This window comes from Monodon monoceros, unplaced genomic scaffold (assembly GCF_005190385.1).
Source record: "Monodon monoceros isolate NGI ecotype Baffin Bay Population unplaced genomic scaffold, NGI_Narwhal_1 Super_Scaffold_22, whole genome shotgun sequence".
In the NCBI taxonomy this organism is placed as follows: domain Eukaryota; kingdom Metazoa; phylum Chordata; class Mammalia; order Artiodactyla; family Monodontidae; genus Monodon; species Monodon monoceros.
In genome coordinates, this window is record NW_021703779.1 from 18,840,383 (window position 1) to 18,857,082 (window position 16,700).

General features: G+C 43.0%; 1 protein-coding gene across 1 annotated transcript in view; it reads right to left on the reverse strand.

The window, feature by feature from the left end:
- Positions 1-16,700, reverse strand: part of SMPX (small muscle protein X-linked) — a 52,448-nt gene that overhangs the window by 23,573 nt on the left and 12,175 nt on the right. The window contains exons 3-4 of the mRNA XM_029241296.1: positions 12,995-13,081; positions 6,730-6,878 (exon numbers count right to left, since the gene is read on the reverse strand). Coding sequence (XP_029097129.1) covers positions 6,744-6,878; positions 12,995-13,081 — 222 coding nt within the window. The 3' untranslated portion in view covers positions 6,730-6,743. The remainder of the gene's footprint in view (positions 1-6,729; positions 6,879-12,994; positions 13,082-16,700) is intronic.

Genomic DNA, 16,700 nt, shown 5'->3' on the forward strand with positions numbered 1-16,700 from the left:
TATGTTCTCCTCGATCAGAGATGGCATCTTTCTCGATGACTGGTTGGTAAATATGTCTTATCTGGACATAGACATTCTTTGAAAAATAAATCCAAAGAATCCTTGAAAATTAAACGATTTTTTTCTGGATTTACATATTTTTCTCCCCTTTTGAGGAAAATGAGCCAACCTTGACATTTTCCCTAATTATTCAGTTTCCCAGAGGAATAAAGTTATAATCAATGAATTAAAGTCAAATTTCTGAGCCCTTTACTGATCGCGGTCAACAATGCTACCGCCAGTCCTTGACAGAAAAGCTAGTCTTGCTTTTAAGTAGTAATCTCCCTGAGAATGCAAGGACTTGGAAAGTCTACAAGAACACATTTCTAGGGGACACCAGGCTTGCTGTGGTCAGGGCACCAGTAATAAGGCATGTGTGCTCAAGATGTATCAGATGTGCCCTAGCCTCTAAGAAGCTATATGCTGGCATCATGAAGAAGATTTAAAAAGCAAATGAATAATCACTTTGGTAAGGATTGTGACAGCATAAACAGAAGATGCCAGAGTTGGGGCAAAGTGCTGGGTAGAGAAGGCATGCCTCCCACAACAGGGCATTATAATGGTTCTTTTCCAAACTACAAAATCTAGAATCAAGGCTGGTTGACCAGTGTGGGGTATGGGATAGAGACTAACTTGAGACCATGGCGCAGCGTATGGGTGTACAGGAGTTACGGATCATTCCAATTCACTCTCACTTATGGCACTATAGCAGTGTTTCTCAAAGTATGGTCCAATGCCCACTGGGTGACTTCGAAAGACTTCCTGATTCCAAAATGCAAGTGCTTTACTCAGTTCTTACAACAAAATGGAGATTCATTCCATAGACTTTCAGTTATATACATGGCCAAAAGCTACTAAGTGAGTTATTAAGAATCACTACAATTTTGCATTTTTCTAAAACCCTGGTTTAGTACATAATCATCAAGTCTGGCTGTTGCACAACACATGGCCATGCTGCAATGTCCAACACAGAGAGGAGTAATTCCTGCCACTTCAGAAGGACAATTTCTTTCTAGTGCTTCATCACTCCCAGGGCTTTCAGTTGCTGCTATCTTTGTGTTCATTAACATAATTGTAGAATTCTTCTTAGGGTTTATCTTTGTTAATCATTCTTCTCATAACTGCTGCATTGCTGCTACTTTGATACTTATTTTTTTCCTCTCTAATTCTTTGTTATCACTGAGTTCTTCTTTTACTGCTGGAAAAAGAGAAGAGATGATGTAGGCAGGTTGTGGAATCTTGCTTTGCTCTGCTCCAAAAGTTTAAGAAGTATTGCCCTAGAGGAACTGTTTGGTCTCAGCAGGGTGGCCCAATAATGATGCTCTGGACATTCCCTACATCCAGAGGTTATCTCTGAGCCTCTGTTTAAACCATTCCATTCCCACCACCTCCTTGAAATTGTCCCTGATGCCAAATCATTGTGAGTTCCCCCTCTCGTAAGTCATAACCTCGCTTTGCTCTACTGCCTACTTGTTAGTGGGTCATAAACAACCATGGAGTATCTTGAATCACTGAGCTGCTATCTAGTTCTTGAATTGTTACCTATCTTTTGAAGTATTTTATTTTTATCTTTCCATCAAGACCTAAGTATCCTGAGAGCAGGGACCAAGTCTGACATCTATATATCTTATAGCACGGAATGAAGAAAATGCCTACGGTGCAGAAGCTAGTTACAAAGGTTTGTTACTGGGCACCTGTGGTCTGATCTGGGCGTTGAGAGTGGACACAGAATCTATTGGACACCCGCCCTTAGCAGTCCTCCAGGTTCCCCAGACCCCTGTCCGTGAAGTCTGAGGCGGCATCCCCTGCAGCTACAAGCAAACAAGCTGACAGTGGCTTTTGACGGTGGACATGGGGCGGGGGATTCCTGATCATGCAGCAAACAAGCAGGCATGCGAGTGTGGGAGGGTTCTTGGTTTTCAGACATTGCTGCTGGTCCTGTCTCTTCATCTGGCTCCTGGGCTTGCTTAAATCACCATTTGGCCACTGTAAACCACAGCCAGGAGAATCCTGAGAGGTACGGGGCTGAACACCTGCCTTTCCCTGCCCCAGCCTGTTCCAGCGTGGAATAGGGCCCCATTTGGGATTCTGCCGTGTCTCTTGGTCTTGACTTGGTATGTGCTGCCTCTGTGTGGCCTGGTTCTGGTTCCTGATGAGGTCCAGGCCCTAACTCCTTTGCCACAAGCCGTGATTACTGATCTCTAACTGGCTAGTCATTGGCCTTTCTGATTCTTGTCCTATAGTATTTTTTATCTATTTTCATGAACAATTCTAGCCATGACACAGGGCATGAAAAGAATCTGAAACCCCACTTAAAAGGAAGTGCTGATCTTAGCTAGAAGGAGGTGCTGCTCTGTCTTATGTCTAAAATATTGTAATAGTTATATCCTAGACTTTGAGCCTTAAGTCTTGTGGTTTTCATAGTTTGGTGCTATGGACTTATTCACTCAGTCTTCAAACAACGACCTGTTTGATTAAATCATTGAACAATACATGGTGAGGGCAGGTGATGAAGTGGTGGTCCAAAAGGAGAAAGTCAAATCCAGCCAGTGAGGGGCAAAATGACCGCTGGTCCAGGGTATTTACTGTTTATGATTCCGCTGAATCAATCAACGTTAAGAAATGTTCTCCCTCTGTGACCATAAACCATGACCACGGAAGTCTCAAAATCTGACAGATTTGCAGGAGAAGAATTGATGAGTCAAAAACAAACCAGCTCACTACCTCTCCTACAAGAAATAAAGATCACTCCTTGGGTCAAAACAATGACTGTCCTCATCGGGAACTCAGATCAATTACCTGGACAACTTAGGTTTTCACATTCCTGTACAATAAGAACAAATAGGCCTCTCCGAGTGGTTTTGCATTATTAGAATTTGTTCAGGAGAGAAGAATCATTAAAGTCTTCTGTGAGAAAATGAAGTAACAAAAAATGTTTTCTGGATACTCTAGAACCTTTTTGCTATTTTATGGAGTTGGTATTGTTCCCCATTACTGTAACCATAGATACAAGGCTACAGAATCAGCCTCGCTGCTGAATAACACCACAAGATTCTCTCTGAACTTATTTTATTTTTTTGGCCACTCTGCACGGCATGCGGTATCTTAGTTCCCCAACCAGGGATCAAACCCGCACCCCCTGCAGTGGAAGCGTGGAGTCTTAAGCATTGGACCTCCAGGGAAGTCCATCCCCTCTCTGAACTAATTTTAAAACAGCATTCCTTTGGATCTTCCAAACAAAATTCTTCTGAAACTGGAACTAGGGTTAAATTTAGGTTGACAAGGATTTCATAAAAGCAAAACCCTTTAAAATTTGCATTAAAAATTCATGTATCAGGACTTCCCTGGTGGCTCAGTGGTTAACAATCTGCCTGCCAATGCAGGGGACATGGGTTCGATCCCTGCTCCAGGAAGATCCCACATGCCGTGGAGCAACTAAGACCGTGCACCACAACTACTGAGCCTGCGCTCTAGAGCCTGCGAGCCACAACTACTGAGCCCTCGTGCCAGAACTATTGAAGCCCGCACGCCTAGAGCCCCATGCTCCACAACAAGAGAAGCCACTGCAATGAGAAGCCCGCGCACCGCAACAAAGAGCAGCCCCCGCTCGCCACAACGGGAGAAAGCCCACGCGCAGCAACGAAGACCCAACACAGCCAAAAATAAATTAATTTAAAAAAAAATTCACATGTCTAATTGAACAGCCTTGGTTGGGTGATGATAATAAATATTCCCAAAAGTTCATTTCACTTCTGCAGGCTTTCTCACAAGAAAGTTCTGTAGCTTTGTCCCAAGCATATTAGAATATTTCTTCTCAGCTTGGCAACACAAGCAGGACTGATAAAATGATAGTCATCAGTTTGCTTCATTCTGTCATAATTAATACCAAGTGTGCGTGGCCATGCTTCAGGTCAGTTCCTGCTCACGTCACTCTGTCCCCATCCAGGTCCCTGGGATTCACGCTATGGTCACAGAATCCACTGTGTTTTATTCTTACTCCTTTTTTCGTTCATGTAACTGTGCTGAAAACACTAGATACTGTCCTGTTCTTTTAACTCAAACTGGCTCCTACACTACGAAGAAATCTTTTCGGCAGAACTTACTTGCAGATGTCTTAGTAAGTCAGCATAAGCGTGACTCCATCACGAGTGGGATTGTCTCACAGAACGTCTGTTCTTCATTATGTTTACAGAAGACACTGTAGGGCCCCATTGCTGTGCTTGCCTTTGCCATCTATGTGGTCAGAAGATGTCACCCTAATACCCACAGGGAGTGTATCATGAAACTTAACAAACAATAGGTAGAATGCTCCTCACACCGTATCTGTCACATGATAAGTAATCAGTATATGTATCTAGTGTTCAGTACACAGCAGATACTCAATAAATATTGGTTTAATAAATGAATGACTGGATGAATGAACAAATGAATGGACAATCAGCCAGATAAATACCTGTTTTATGTTGCCAATATAGATTCTTCTCCTCTAGACTTAAACTTTTGCTTAAGAAATGGAATAAACTGTGCGTGGTGGCCTTCAGTAATGTTGGGTAAAGCTCCCAGGGTCTCATAGGAGAAAGAGCCATGACTTGGGCCAATTCCGCAAGCCCACTACTGACAGAAATCCCACACCAGTCTGCAGGCATCAGGTCTGCAGTGAAGGGTGGGGCTGAGCCCTCACCAGGGGATCATTACTGAACAGAGCCAATGAAAATAAAGTCGCAGGCCCTGCTTGCAGTGCCTCTAAGGGTGGCAGGTACAATTTTTTTGTTTGTTTGTTTTGTTTTGTTTAACATCTTTATTGGGTTATAATTGCTTTACAATGGTGTGTTAGTTTCTGCTTTATAGCAAAGTGAATCAGTTATACATATACATATGTTCCCATATCTCTTCCCTCTTGCGTCTCCCTCCCTCCCACCCTCCCTATCCCACCCCTCCAGGCGGTCACAAAGCACCGAGCTGATATCCCTGTGCCATGCGGCTGCTTCCCACTAGCTATCTACCTTACGTTTGTTAGTGTATATATGTCCATGCCTCTCTCTCGCCCTGTCACAGCTCACCCTTCCCCCTCCCCATATCCTCAGGTCCGTTCTCCAGTAGGTCTGTGTCTTTATTCCTGTCTTACCCCTAGGTTCTTCATGACATTTTTTTTTCTTAAATTCCATATATATGTGTTAGCATACGGTATTTGTCTTTCTCTTTCTGACTTACTTCACTGTGTATGACAGACTCTAGGTCGATCCACCTCATTACAAATAGCTCAATTTGGTTTCTTTTTATGGCTGAGTAATATTCCATTGTATATATGTGCCACATCTTCTTTATCCATTCATCCGATGATGGGCACTTAGATTGTTTCCATCTCCGGGCTATTGTAAATAGAGCTGCAATGAACATTTTGGTACATGGCTCTCTTTGAATTTTGTTTTTTTCAGGGTATATGCCCAGAAGTGGGATTGCTGGGTCATATGGTAGTTCTATTTGTAGTTTTTTAAGGAACCTCCATACTGTTCTCCATAGTGGCTGAACCAATTCACGTTCCCACCAGCAGTGCAAGAGGGTTCCCTTTTCTCCACACCCTCTCCAGCATTTATTGTTTCTAGATTTTTTGATGATAGCCATTCTGACTGGTGTGAGATGACATCTCATTGTAGTTTTGATTTGCATTTCTCTAATGATTAATGATGTTGAGCACTCTTTCATGTGTTTGTTGACAATCTGTAAATCTTCTTTGGAGAAATGCCTATTTAGGTCTTCTGCCCATTTTTGGATTGGCTGGTTTGTTTTTTTGTTATTGAGCTGCATAAGCTGCTTGTAAATTTTGGGGATTAATCCTTTGTCAGTTGCTTCATTTGCAAATATTTTCTCCCATTCTGAGGGTTGTCTTTTCCGTCTTGCTTATGGTTTCCTTTGCTGTGCAAAAGCTTTGAAGTTTCATTAGGTCCCATTTATTTTTGTTTTTATTTCCATTTCCCTAGGAGGTGGGTCAGAAAGGATCTTGCTGTGGTTTATGTCATAGAGTGTTCTGCCTATGTTTTCCTCTAGGAGTTTGATAGTGTCTGGCCTTACATTTAGGCCTTTAATCCATTTTGAGCTTATTTTTGTGTATGGTGTTAGGGAGTGATCTAATCTCATACTTTTACATGTACCTGTCCAGTTTTAAGGGTGGCAGGTACAATTTTGAGCCTACCTTTCCCTCCTCTACTTACAGAGTCATTACCAGGCCCTCTTGGTCTGCCTTACCCACACCTGGGCTACCACCAGAGCTCCTCAGCTCCTTGCCCCTCTGATCCTCCAGCTCATCGCTCTTTGGGGCATCTGGGTAGGGAAACTGAGGCATGCAATGATGGAGGGCTCCCTGTACCCGAAGATCAAAAGCTCCTCAAGGACCCCCTCCCAAGCATGTTTCCTCTCCCAACCCCACCCCCACCCTTCCCCACTCAAGAAGGTAACCAGCAAGGGGATGGCAGGCAAACATCCTCAATGGCCCTCTGACGGCTTGGGAGTAAGATAGGCTTAAAAGCTTGGCTTTACATACCAGAAAAACTTTGCGCCGGAAATACTGGTCTAACTTGAAGGTCCTGATCCTTAGCAAACACTTCTGGAATTCCAGACTCCTTCGGTGCAAGGCTTCCATAAACCATTTTTATAGTGGTCTTTTTGAGACAAAGAAAAGAGTTTTTCACTCACCTTTTTTCTTCCAACTACTGTTCAGCTTTGGGGACATACTTCAGTTCACTTTTAATATTCTGGATCTCTGATAGGTTGACCGCAGGTCCTGGAAGTTTCTTAGCTCCTGGAATTGACTTCTTCTCCTCATCCAAAGTGGGAGGAGCACCCTGAAGAGAAAAAAAGGAGAAAGATTTAGCTCACCGAAAAAGACATTTGGTCTCTCTAGGTCATAGACATGAAGCAGAAAACAATTAAAGCAAAAATAGTGTCAGAGAGTAATTCTAGCAGAGTGACTTTTTCTTGTGCTGTTGGGTTACCCTCAGAGTTTCAAGATCTCCTGAAGTTTATAGAAGAATAAAGTTGGAAGAAGAAAACAAGTAATTTCCGCATCACTTAGAAAACCCAAGAGTACTGTTCAGTGTCTGATAGCTAATAAAAATTACCACCAGTTAAAAGGATTTGTGTTGTGTTTCCAAGAGAAGCATCTTACAAGATCAAATTTAATTTGGTATCATAGTATCATAAGACGCCTGAAAGGCACAGGTTTGTAGACTGTTAGTGCACGGCTATCTCTAACAATGACTTGGTCCAGGAGTTTTCCGTTCTTTTGTTTGGGGTGCAGTGGCTGCCAGCCTTTATTACAATGACATTTCTGGGAAGCAGAAACAAACTGAAACTGACATCAGCAAAACCTTTTTGAATATGGGTGGGGTAGGATGGAGTGGCAGAGGAGGCCCAGCTCTCCCCTCCTGCTTTGGAAAGCATTTTACGTTTCCTATTGTTTTATGTTTTTCTGTTGTTGTGGCTTTACGGCGGGACCATATCCTATACATTTTTCTGTGGGTCCTCCAATGCCTGGTGCAGAAGTGCACAGGCACACTTGTTGATGGTTGTTTAGCTGATTAAGCCTGAGAATGTGCCATAGTGACAAATCTATGCCTCTATGTACATACACCAAACACGTATTAACAGTGGCCGTAAAACAGTAAGATCCGTTGCTGTGTGTGGCTCCTAGAACTCCAATTCATTACTACAGACAGTTGCTGGTTAGCTCATTCCTCCTATTTACTAGCAGTGGGAGGCATATTCCCCAGGGCCCTGGAACGAAGGTGTTGGAGGAACATTTGATCTCTGTGGCAGCCACAGGAGCACGCCTCTCGGATCAGTTTCCTGCAGGGAGGATAATTGAATGACAGGCCCGGCTGCTTCACCCTGAAACCCGCCCATCACCACGCTGAGGTAACACTTCCCACGGCTGCTCGTGGCCAATGAATGAGTGTCATAGGATCCTAAGGTGGGCCCGTTCCTGGGAGACCTGGGACTCCTCTGGGAGGGACTTGGGCTCGAGAATTTTCCTTAGAACAGCACTGTTGTCTAAGATGCTTCCGCCCAACCCTCTGTCCCACTCTCCTTCACCTGCATCACGGTCTGAGGACCCTCTCGTTTTTCCTTACAAGTGTTTTCCCCAATAAATGTTTTGCCCATCGAATCCCACCTTTGGATCTGCTTCTTCTTGGAGGACCCAAATTAACAGGCCCCCTATGAGACTGGCAGAGCTCCACCTGCTGGGCCAGCAACTGAGTGAACCAATACAGTTATGGGAAAAAGAATAAGAAACTGTACGTTTTTCTCAGGTGCAAGCCCCGTGCCCATATGTGTTGCCGGCCTAACTAGGCAGCCCTGTAACTTGGGTGTTAAAGCCAATGCCGTGCTTTAGCCCCCATCTGGCTCCTATATCTAGTTCTCAAATTGTCTAAACCCTAAAGGGAAAGGGCAGAAAATGTTCAAGCTTCCCAAACTTTAACAAATTATTTGGTAGATGTGTCCTTTACAGAAACGTTTTTAAATTGCTTATTTGAGGGGCTCATGGTTTTTCCTGTAGTCATTTTCTTTGAATCTGACCCAGTGCTGATGAAATAGCTAACATGTCACCCACACGAAATGATACAGTAGTTCGATGTAGACTGTACCTGTTGTAAATATATGTTGTATATATCTGGAAAATGTTTCCCCGGGTCAATGTATAGAGCCATAGGCTCAGCTTCCTTTCATCATGCACGCACATTCATCATTTATAAATGCAGATTTAGAAGCAATAGTTAAAACTGTTAAACATCCACTTGGAGGACATGGTATTCCAAAATGTTCTTTGTTGGGCTTTTGGAAAGAAATTTTAAACAAGGCTATAAAGTGCTCTTTAAAAAAATTATATATATATATATATGTAGTGGTGAAATGAAAAATGTTTCCTTACTTATAAATGTTCCCATGGTTGTTAGGTGGGTAGATCTTAATAAAGAAGTATGAAGGAGAAAAATGTTTCCAGTTCCTTCTGTTAAGTTCCTGGCTGAGTCATAATCACTATCTTTCTAATATCAAAATGTGCTATACTGGCACAATTAACACAGAAAACCAGCGTGTGCAGTTATGTGTCTGTGTGCAAAGATTTACTGTGCAAACATACACAGTTAAAGGATGAAAATACTTAATATTAGGCACTTTCCTTTAAATTTATTGAAACCTCAATGCACTGTGTTTTTTATTTATCAAGGTAAAACTTTTAACACTTGATTTGGTAAGGTCACATATAATGGAAAATTATAAGTGGGTATATTTAAGAACTAGGTTTTAAGATATTGACTCAGGAGGGGGTTAGTGGTGGTGCATATTCTTAACTGAATCTTCTCTCATCTTTTAAAAAAGAATGCGAATCAGATTCCATTTTTTTTCTGTGAATTTGTTATCATAAGAATTATAATACATTAAGGCATGAACAGGCAGGGGCCAGATGGTTCCATTTGGCTAAGTATGCTCTCTTTTCTTTTGTAAGTAGATATTTGAATTGAGAAGGGATATGGAAGACATTCTTTGGTTTTAGATAAAGAAAGCTTGAGAGAAGGCTTATCAGCCCCGCGCCATTCCCAGTTTCAGAAATGGCTATTGTCAAAGGGAAATGCCCCCCTTGGGGGGTGACAGAGTATTTGTAAAATTTGGCAAAATGGTGAACCATTTCCCAGCTATCTCACCTTCATCTCCCTCTTTACTACCAGATGCCCTATTTCGTTTTCCCCTAAACTCTCTTCTGTACGACACAACAGCCTGATGTGCTTATACACACAGTGTATTATGCTCATACACTGGAGACTTAATAATAACAGCAAACACACTGCTAGCTCTTCTAAGTTACACCTACTAACTCATTTAATCCTCACATCAATTCTCAATCCGTGGGACTTCCCTGGTGGTGCAGTGGTTTAAGAATCCGCCTGCCAGTGCAGGGGACACGGGTTTGATCCCTGCCCCGGGAAGATCCCACGTGCTGTGGAGCAGCTAAGCCCGTGCACCACAAGTACTGAGCCTGCGCTCTAGAGCCCGCGAGCCACAACTACTGAGCCCACGTGCCACAACTACTGAAGCCCGCGCACCTAGAGCCTGTGCTCTGCAACAAGAGAAGCCACCACAATGAGAAGCCCACGCACGGCAACAAAGAGTAACCCCTGCTCACCGCAACTAGAGAAAACCCGTGCACAGCAATGAAGACCCAACACAGCCAAGAAATAATTAATTAACTAATTAATTAATTACTTAAAAAATTCTCAATCTGCTACCATTATTATCCCTATTTTACAGTTGAGGAAACTGAGGCACAAGGTGGGGGGGTTAAGAAACTTGCCCACGGCCTCACAGCTAGGAAGTAGCAAGACTAGAATTAAATAGTGTATTTGCATCATGTGAAGGGATCAGGTGGAGAGGGAAATAATTAACAGAAAATCCCAATGTGCTGTTTTGTGGCTTAATAATGATGTAATTGAGAGATTTGGGAGGCAGAGCAGGGGCTTGTCAGTACGCTTCAAATCACTTTAATCAAGCAGCTGCCTTGTCTTATGCAGAGCAAGGGCTTACAGAGACCATAGGTGGGCAGGAGACTCAGCCCGTGCTCACAGGCCTTGTCAGATGGCCCGTCCTGGCTTCCTGCTAGGGTCCACCTTCTTCACATCTGAGATGGTGGCGGGTTTGAGATGGGGGAGCTCCTGGCTGTGATAGAGGTGGCCTGTTCTGTTCAGGAGTGGTTTGTTATGCCCTCGACTTTAGACAGTGATTATCTTAATGGTAAGCTAAGCAATGAATCCCAAATCTAAGAAAGTCAGCAATTCCGAGGTTTTAAACTGGATAGTAATAGAAAAGCGGGGCTCTACAGGTTATTTGAATTCAGATTCCATTTTCCCATTCAAATTATGCAACCAAAGGTGGCTGGGGCCTCGTAGCCAAACCAAGCTGCCTAACTGCTCCCCTTGCAATATTGCTTCCATGAGAAACCTACTCCAAGGTCCAGCCCAGAACTTGAGTCATTAGATCCCACCTCTCCATAAGACCCCACAAGTCCTGAGAGTCCCTTTCAGCTCTCACAATAAGGGAATACCACCCCTCGCCACCCTCCCGACCGGTGAGCCCCACAAGAAAGGTGTAGCTCAATTCAAGAAACACTTCTGGGGTCTCTGGATCTCTGTGGATACCTCGCTCCCTCCATCCTGAGAAGAATGTTGGTTGACCATTTGTTTATGTGGTTGGTCATAAAGTAAGTTTTCAAAACCCAGGCTGTATCAGTTCTTAGTTATTTTAGAATGTGCTGGAACCATCAGGCTGGGGACAAGGCAAGAGCACGAGCAGGGTGCTTTCCCAAGCTCCTAACTGGGACACTTGTGTGGAGGAAAGTACCAGTTGTAGAGAAGAGGCGAGGGCCATCTCTTACCACAGAGGAAGATGGATGCAAGCCTCCAAAACAGTAGTCACATCAGTCAATTTAGTGTGAAAAGAGAGTCAAGCTACCTTCCAACTGATTGCCAGACACAGTGACACACAGCTTACGAGGAAGCACAGGAAGAAAACCTAATTACACATGAATGGAGATGTAGAAAGAACGCCTTTCTGCCCTCCCTTCTACCTCCCTGTGCTTTTTTCTTACAACATGTGAAATAATAGGCCCAGGAGTCCTTCATAAAAATTGGATAATTCGATCAATCGATGAACAGTCATTTATTGAATACATGACTCTTTCCTCACAGCAACCCTCTGAGGAACGGACAGAATAGTATTTTGCAGACAGAGACTCGGATACTTGACCAAAGTCCCAGAGGGAGAGCTCATGATCATGAGCTACCTGGGTGGCCAAGTTAGCAGCAGCAGAACTAGAAATTCTGTACCATCAGAGCCGAGTAGGGCCAGGTCTTTTCAGCTTGTATGTTGAAAATTTGTTATTCGTCAAGGGTGACTTGGTGACTGCAACTCCAGAACTTGGTGATGTCACTCAAATACTCTATCTCCTCCTTTCAAAAATTATCTTTCTATTTATAGGAGGCTGGAACCACTAACTGAGGACCACATCAGGAATTATTTATGAGAGAAAAAGGTTAGATGCAGGACAACCAGTTTTATTAGCAAATACCAAAAAGGTCACCTACAAAAGTTTAAAAAGCCTTTTCACCTTTTAAAAAAGATAAAATACAGTTTACAATACCCTGTGGCTTTATTGCTCCAAGACCTTAACTTTTTTTTTAGAATCAGACCTTCCAGGTTTCATCAGAAAAGTCAGAATTGAGGAAAAAATATAAACATTTGGGCAGAGAACTATATTTATTGCACCCATGATGAATTTTAGCCCCCATTTTAGAAGACTGGGTATCTGAATTTGGAGGAAAGGAAAAGAAAGGGAGGGAAAAATACAGAAATTGATAGACTCCTTTGCAAGTTCCTCTTTTCAAAGGAAACACCCAGAGATTGGGGCTTTTTGTTTGAATCCACAAGTAATTTTACGTGCTTATTACCTGCGTTCCCACTGGGGTTCATCACTCATCAGAAGCTCTACTACATACATCCAGCTAGATTGAATAAAAGCTTCAGAGTGAAAACTTAGCAAGCTACTGACTGTTGCTGAACCAAGAGCATCTGAGAGGTTCCCCCTCCCCCTACACACACACACACACACACACACACACACAAGAAGACACACGCAATCAATAAACTAGATGCTAAACTCAGCATCTTCAAGTACCTGGGCCAGGCACTTAGATTTTTGGCTGGAGGGAAGTGAGGGTCAGTGTGTTTCGTGGCTGATTGAGCAAGACAACCAAAGAAATGTATGCACTACATGATGACTCCTTGACCCACATCCATTTGTGCCCTCCTTGTCCTGGAAAGCTGGCCCTCGGCTTGCCTCTGCCCTCCTCTAGTCAGGATGTTGGAGGAGAAAGATGGTGCTGAGCTCTGCCAGCTCAGTTTTTCTCACCTCCTCCGTTTCCAGAGTACATTCTTTTCTTCTGGGGGGTTGCCCAGCTCCTGGCCGAAAGGCTCCCATTGGGATATTGATATTTGCCTAAAAGAGAAAACAGGGAAGATTTAGGTTAAGGAAAGTAAGAAATTGCAATGACACTCTGAGATGGTAATCATTGTGAGGCAAAACAAATCTGAAAAGTACGTCTTTAAAGCTTTTTACCTCAAGAAAATTGCTATGACAGTACAAAAATATGCCAAGGAAAATTTGACTTCCATTTATTCCAGATTTCTTGTACTCATCCTGAGGTCTGTGCAGTGATTTCACAGTTCCCTATTGGCTGGAAGAATTGGAAGACAGTTTGTTCTGGCTGTTGCCCTCCTGTGGTGCCTAATATTTTCCGCTCTCTGGGATGAGGAAAGAACACATAATGATAGGAAAGGAGGCCATGGCATTTGCAGAAACCATCCCACATCTTAGCCCTCCTTCAGCTTCCTTCAGATTTACCACGGGAGGGGGGCAATCACACCTCCCAAACCACCTCCTCCCTCCCATAATGTCCTAAGGCTATTCTAGCACTGCCTTAGGTCTCTGTAATTTGACACTCTTTTACGTTCTCCCCAACACCCCACTGTGTGGGTCAGTGTGTAAGGAGAGTGCTGGAAAGTCAAGTTGATTGGTATCACAGTTCATAGATTTTTGTCCTTTATTAAGATGCAATACCAATTTCTACCCACAGTAAACATAAAATAACTTCTAGAAAACATGAAATATGCTAAACATTAAATTATGTAAGGAAAATACCGACACAGTAGTTCAAACTTGGGAAAGAGAATATGTAAATTTGAATTTTGTCCATACTTCTTCATCTGGTATCAGAAGGCAAGAATGTTTAATGCAGACCAAAAACATCTTCACCCAGGAGTATCACTCACATAAAACAAGCATTAAAACTTTTCTTTAAGGCAGAATGTATTTTTTTCCACTTGAGATAAAGTGTTGCCTTATGAGTAGTTGGATTTGTGGGCTTGAAAAGTTGAAATTGCGCTCTGATGTTATGAATGAAAATGATGCCCGAGCAAAGGGAGCAACATATTTTGTTACCGTATGACTCAGTTTGGGCAATTTTGATACCACACCAAACAAAATCATTAGGAAGTGTGGTATTTGGAACTGCCTGATATGAGCTCTGTTGCCAGGGGAATGTTTAACTCAAGACACAGGAAATATCCAGTGTCCGTGTTCATGCAACATGGTGGATCTATGTTCTGCTCCGAAGAACAGGAGGTGACTTTTTTCACATAGGACTTTAAACCTTTCTTCCCTACTAGAATAATGATGATCCCACAGAAAGGAAACAGATCCAAAGTGTTTGTTGTGGGTATCAAGAGAGGTACATCACCATTCCTAGGGCCAACAAGCCAAGAAGTATTTGGGGTCAGTATGTATCATATATGCTAAAATATAAGTGCAGCACAATTTTAGAGGGAAGCATTTTGGAAAAACTAAGGCTGAGCCTTCTATACTATTCCTCTGTTTAATGGAAATATCAGGTGGCCTAGAGTGGGGGGAGGGGGAGGTATAAGACAAGGGGGAAAACATGTCTTCTGTGGTGGCAAATATGGTAGCATACTTCACGAAGTCCAAGATGCACCTCTTTTAATATCTCTGAAATCAGAGCATGTCTTACAGTCAATGGTATCTTAAATTTTTAATGGGCACACTTGTTTTATTTCTTAGGACATAAAATACTGGTATTTTACAATTGACAGTGTCTTAGATAGGATGAAATATCATTAGGGTCCTGAAATAAGATCAAAACAATGTAAGTAAGACTCACCGAAGATGATGTATATTGAACCAATAACTATTTCCATTACTACAGTTTGGATGAAAGAGGGGAAAAGTTGATATAGGGACTCTTTGGAAGACAGTTAACTGGCTAAAAGTTTAATTAGATCACCACTACCCTGACCCATTTATTAAGCATGTACAGAGGGCATCTTCCTAATGGGAAGTTCAAGTTAAAGTATTGTTTCTGAAAGATATGATTGTTAAACTAACCCATTTAATCAAGTGTGTATGCTCTATGGTGGGTTGTAGTTTTCAGTAATGGAACATGTAAAAATCATCCAGGATGGTGTATTCAGTAAAGCACATGCTATGGAAATACCACCTTTTCTTGCTCAGAGATTGATTTTAGGAATGCATGTAGCCTCTCCATGGTACCTGTGTGGCTATGGTAGTGAAAAGAGCCCAATGCTAGGAGTGGCTATAGATTCTCTGTACTTGAAAGAGTGACAACTGCTCTGGGTCTTGTCTTCCCCACTTGTTTAATGTGAATGTTAGGCTTCACTAATGGAACCCTTCTCGGCCATGGAACCCTTCTTTTCAGTAAAGTGTTGTGAGAATATGTAAAATGCAAACTAGGTGGAGGTGGAGCTGCTCTGGCCAAGGTTATAGGGAGCCCAGACCCCATCTGCTTCCCCCAAGCCCTGGACCGTGAGCACTTCCAAGGAACTTGGGGGCCCAAATCTGACAACCATTGAAAGAGATCACCCCTAAGTGAATGAGTATTGATGTGCATTTAAAATGTTCACTCTGCCCACTGTTAAGATGTCTGTAATTTACTTTAAACTACTTTAGCATAGACAGTGTGATATTTTATACGCACAGGTTGGTTTAACTACAACTGTAGGGAACACTATTGCTCTCATTGGGAGTTCATCCTCCTGGGGTGGTTAGGTGGTAAAATATCACTAAGACCACGTTCCCCAGATTGCTGCTCCAAGTGTTTTCTGTTAGGTTTATCTCCACCAATAACCGAGGCTTTAATGTTTGCATAAATGGCAAAAAATCAGTGAAATAATGGAATGACTATTAGAAATGGCTTGTCTTGATGAAGTTGGAGGAGGTTAAGATATGTAGAGTGGTTAAAATATTTTAGAGACAATTCCCACCCTGCTGAACAGAGTGTAAGAATCTGATGCCTATAGCTTGCGTCTTTAGAGACAGAGCTCAGAGGGGTGGTCCCTCAGTGGGCCTGTCTCCAGTCATTGATAATGAGGATTTCTAGCTGACTGCTGCCAACTAGGGGCAACAGAATCCCCACCTGCCTCCCATGAACCTTTTATGCAAACGGGCAGTCACTCAGAGCATTTAAAGGGACAAGAGCTGAGGCATCATCAGGCTCACAGACAGACTGTATGGATGGTTTCTGCTTGTTTGCTAACAAATGCGTGTTTAACAAAGTGGCAGAGTTGGGTTGGGACTAACTTTCATCTTAACCTGGTGGTGAGGTTGTGGAACAGTAACTACCCCTCCCCACGTTCACCACAAACCACCCTTATCCACCCTAAAACCCCAAGATTCAGCTAGGTTGTCATAACACCTTCATCCTCACAACAAACTTCTGAGGTGCAGACTATCATCTTCATTTTACTCATAAAGAAACTGAGCCTCAAAGAGGTTAGGTGATTTGCTCAAGGCCACACGAACTTACACCTTGAGAATGGCCTTGGAAAAGGGGCACACCAAATGGATAATTCTAGAATAGGCATCAAAAAAAGCCACATTTGAGGGCTTCCCTGGTGGCGCAGTGGTTGAGAGTCCGCCTGCCGATGCAGGGGACACGGGTTCGTGCCCCGGTCCGGGAAGATCCCACGTGCCGCGGGGTGGCTGGGCCCGTGAGCCATGGCCGCTGAGCCTGCGCGTCCGGAGC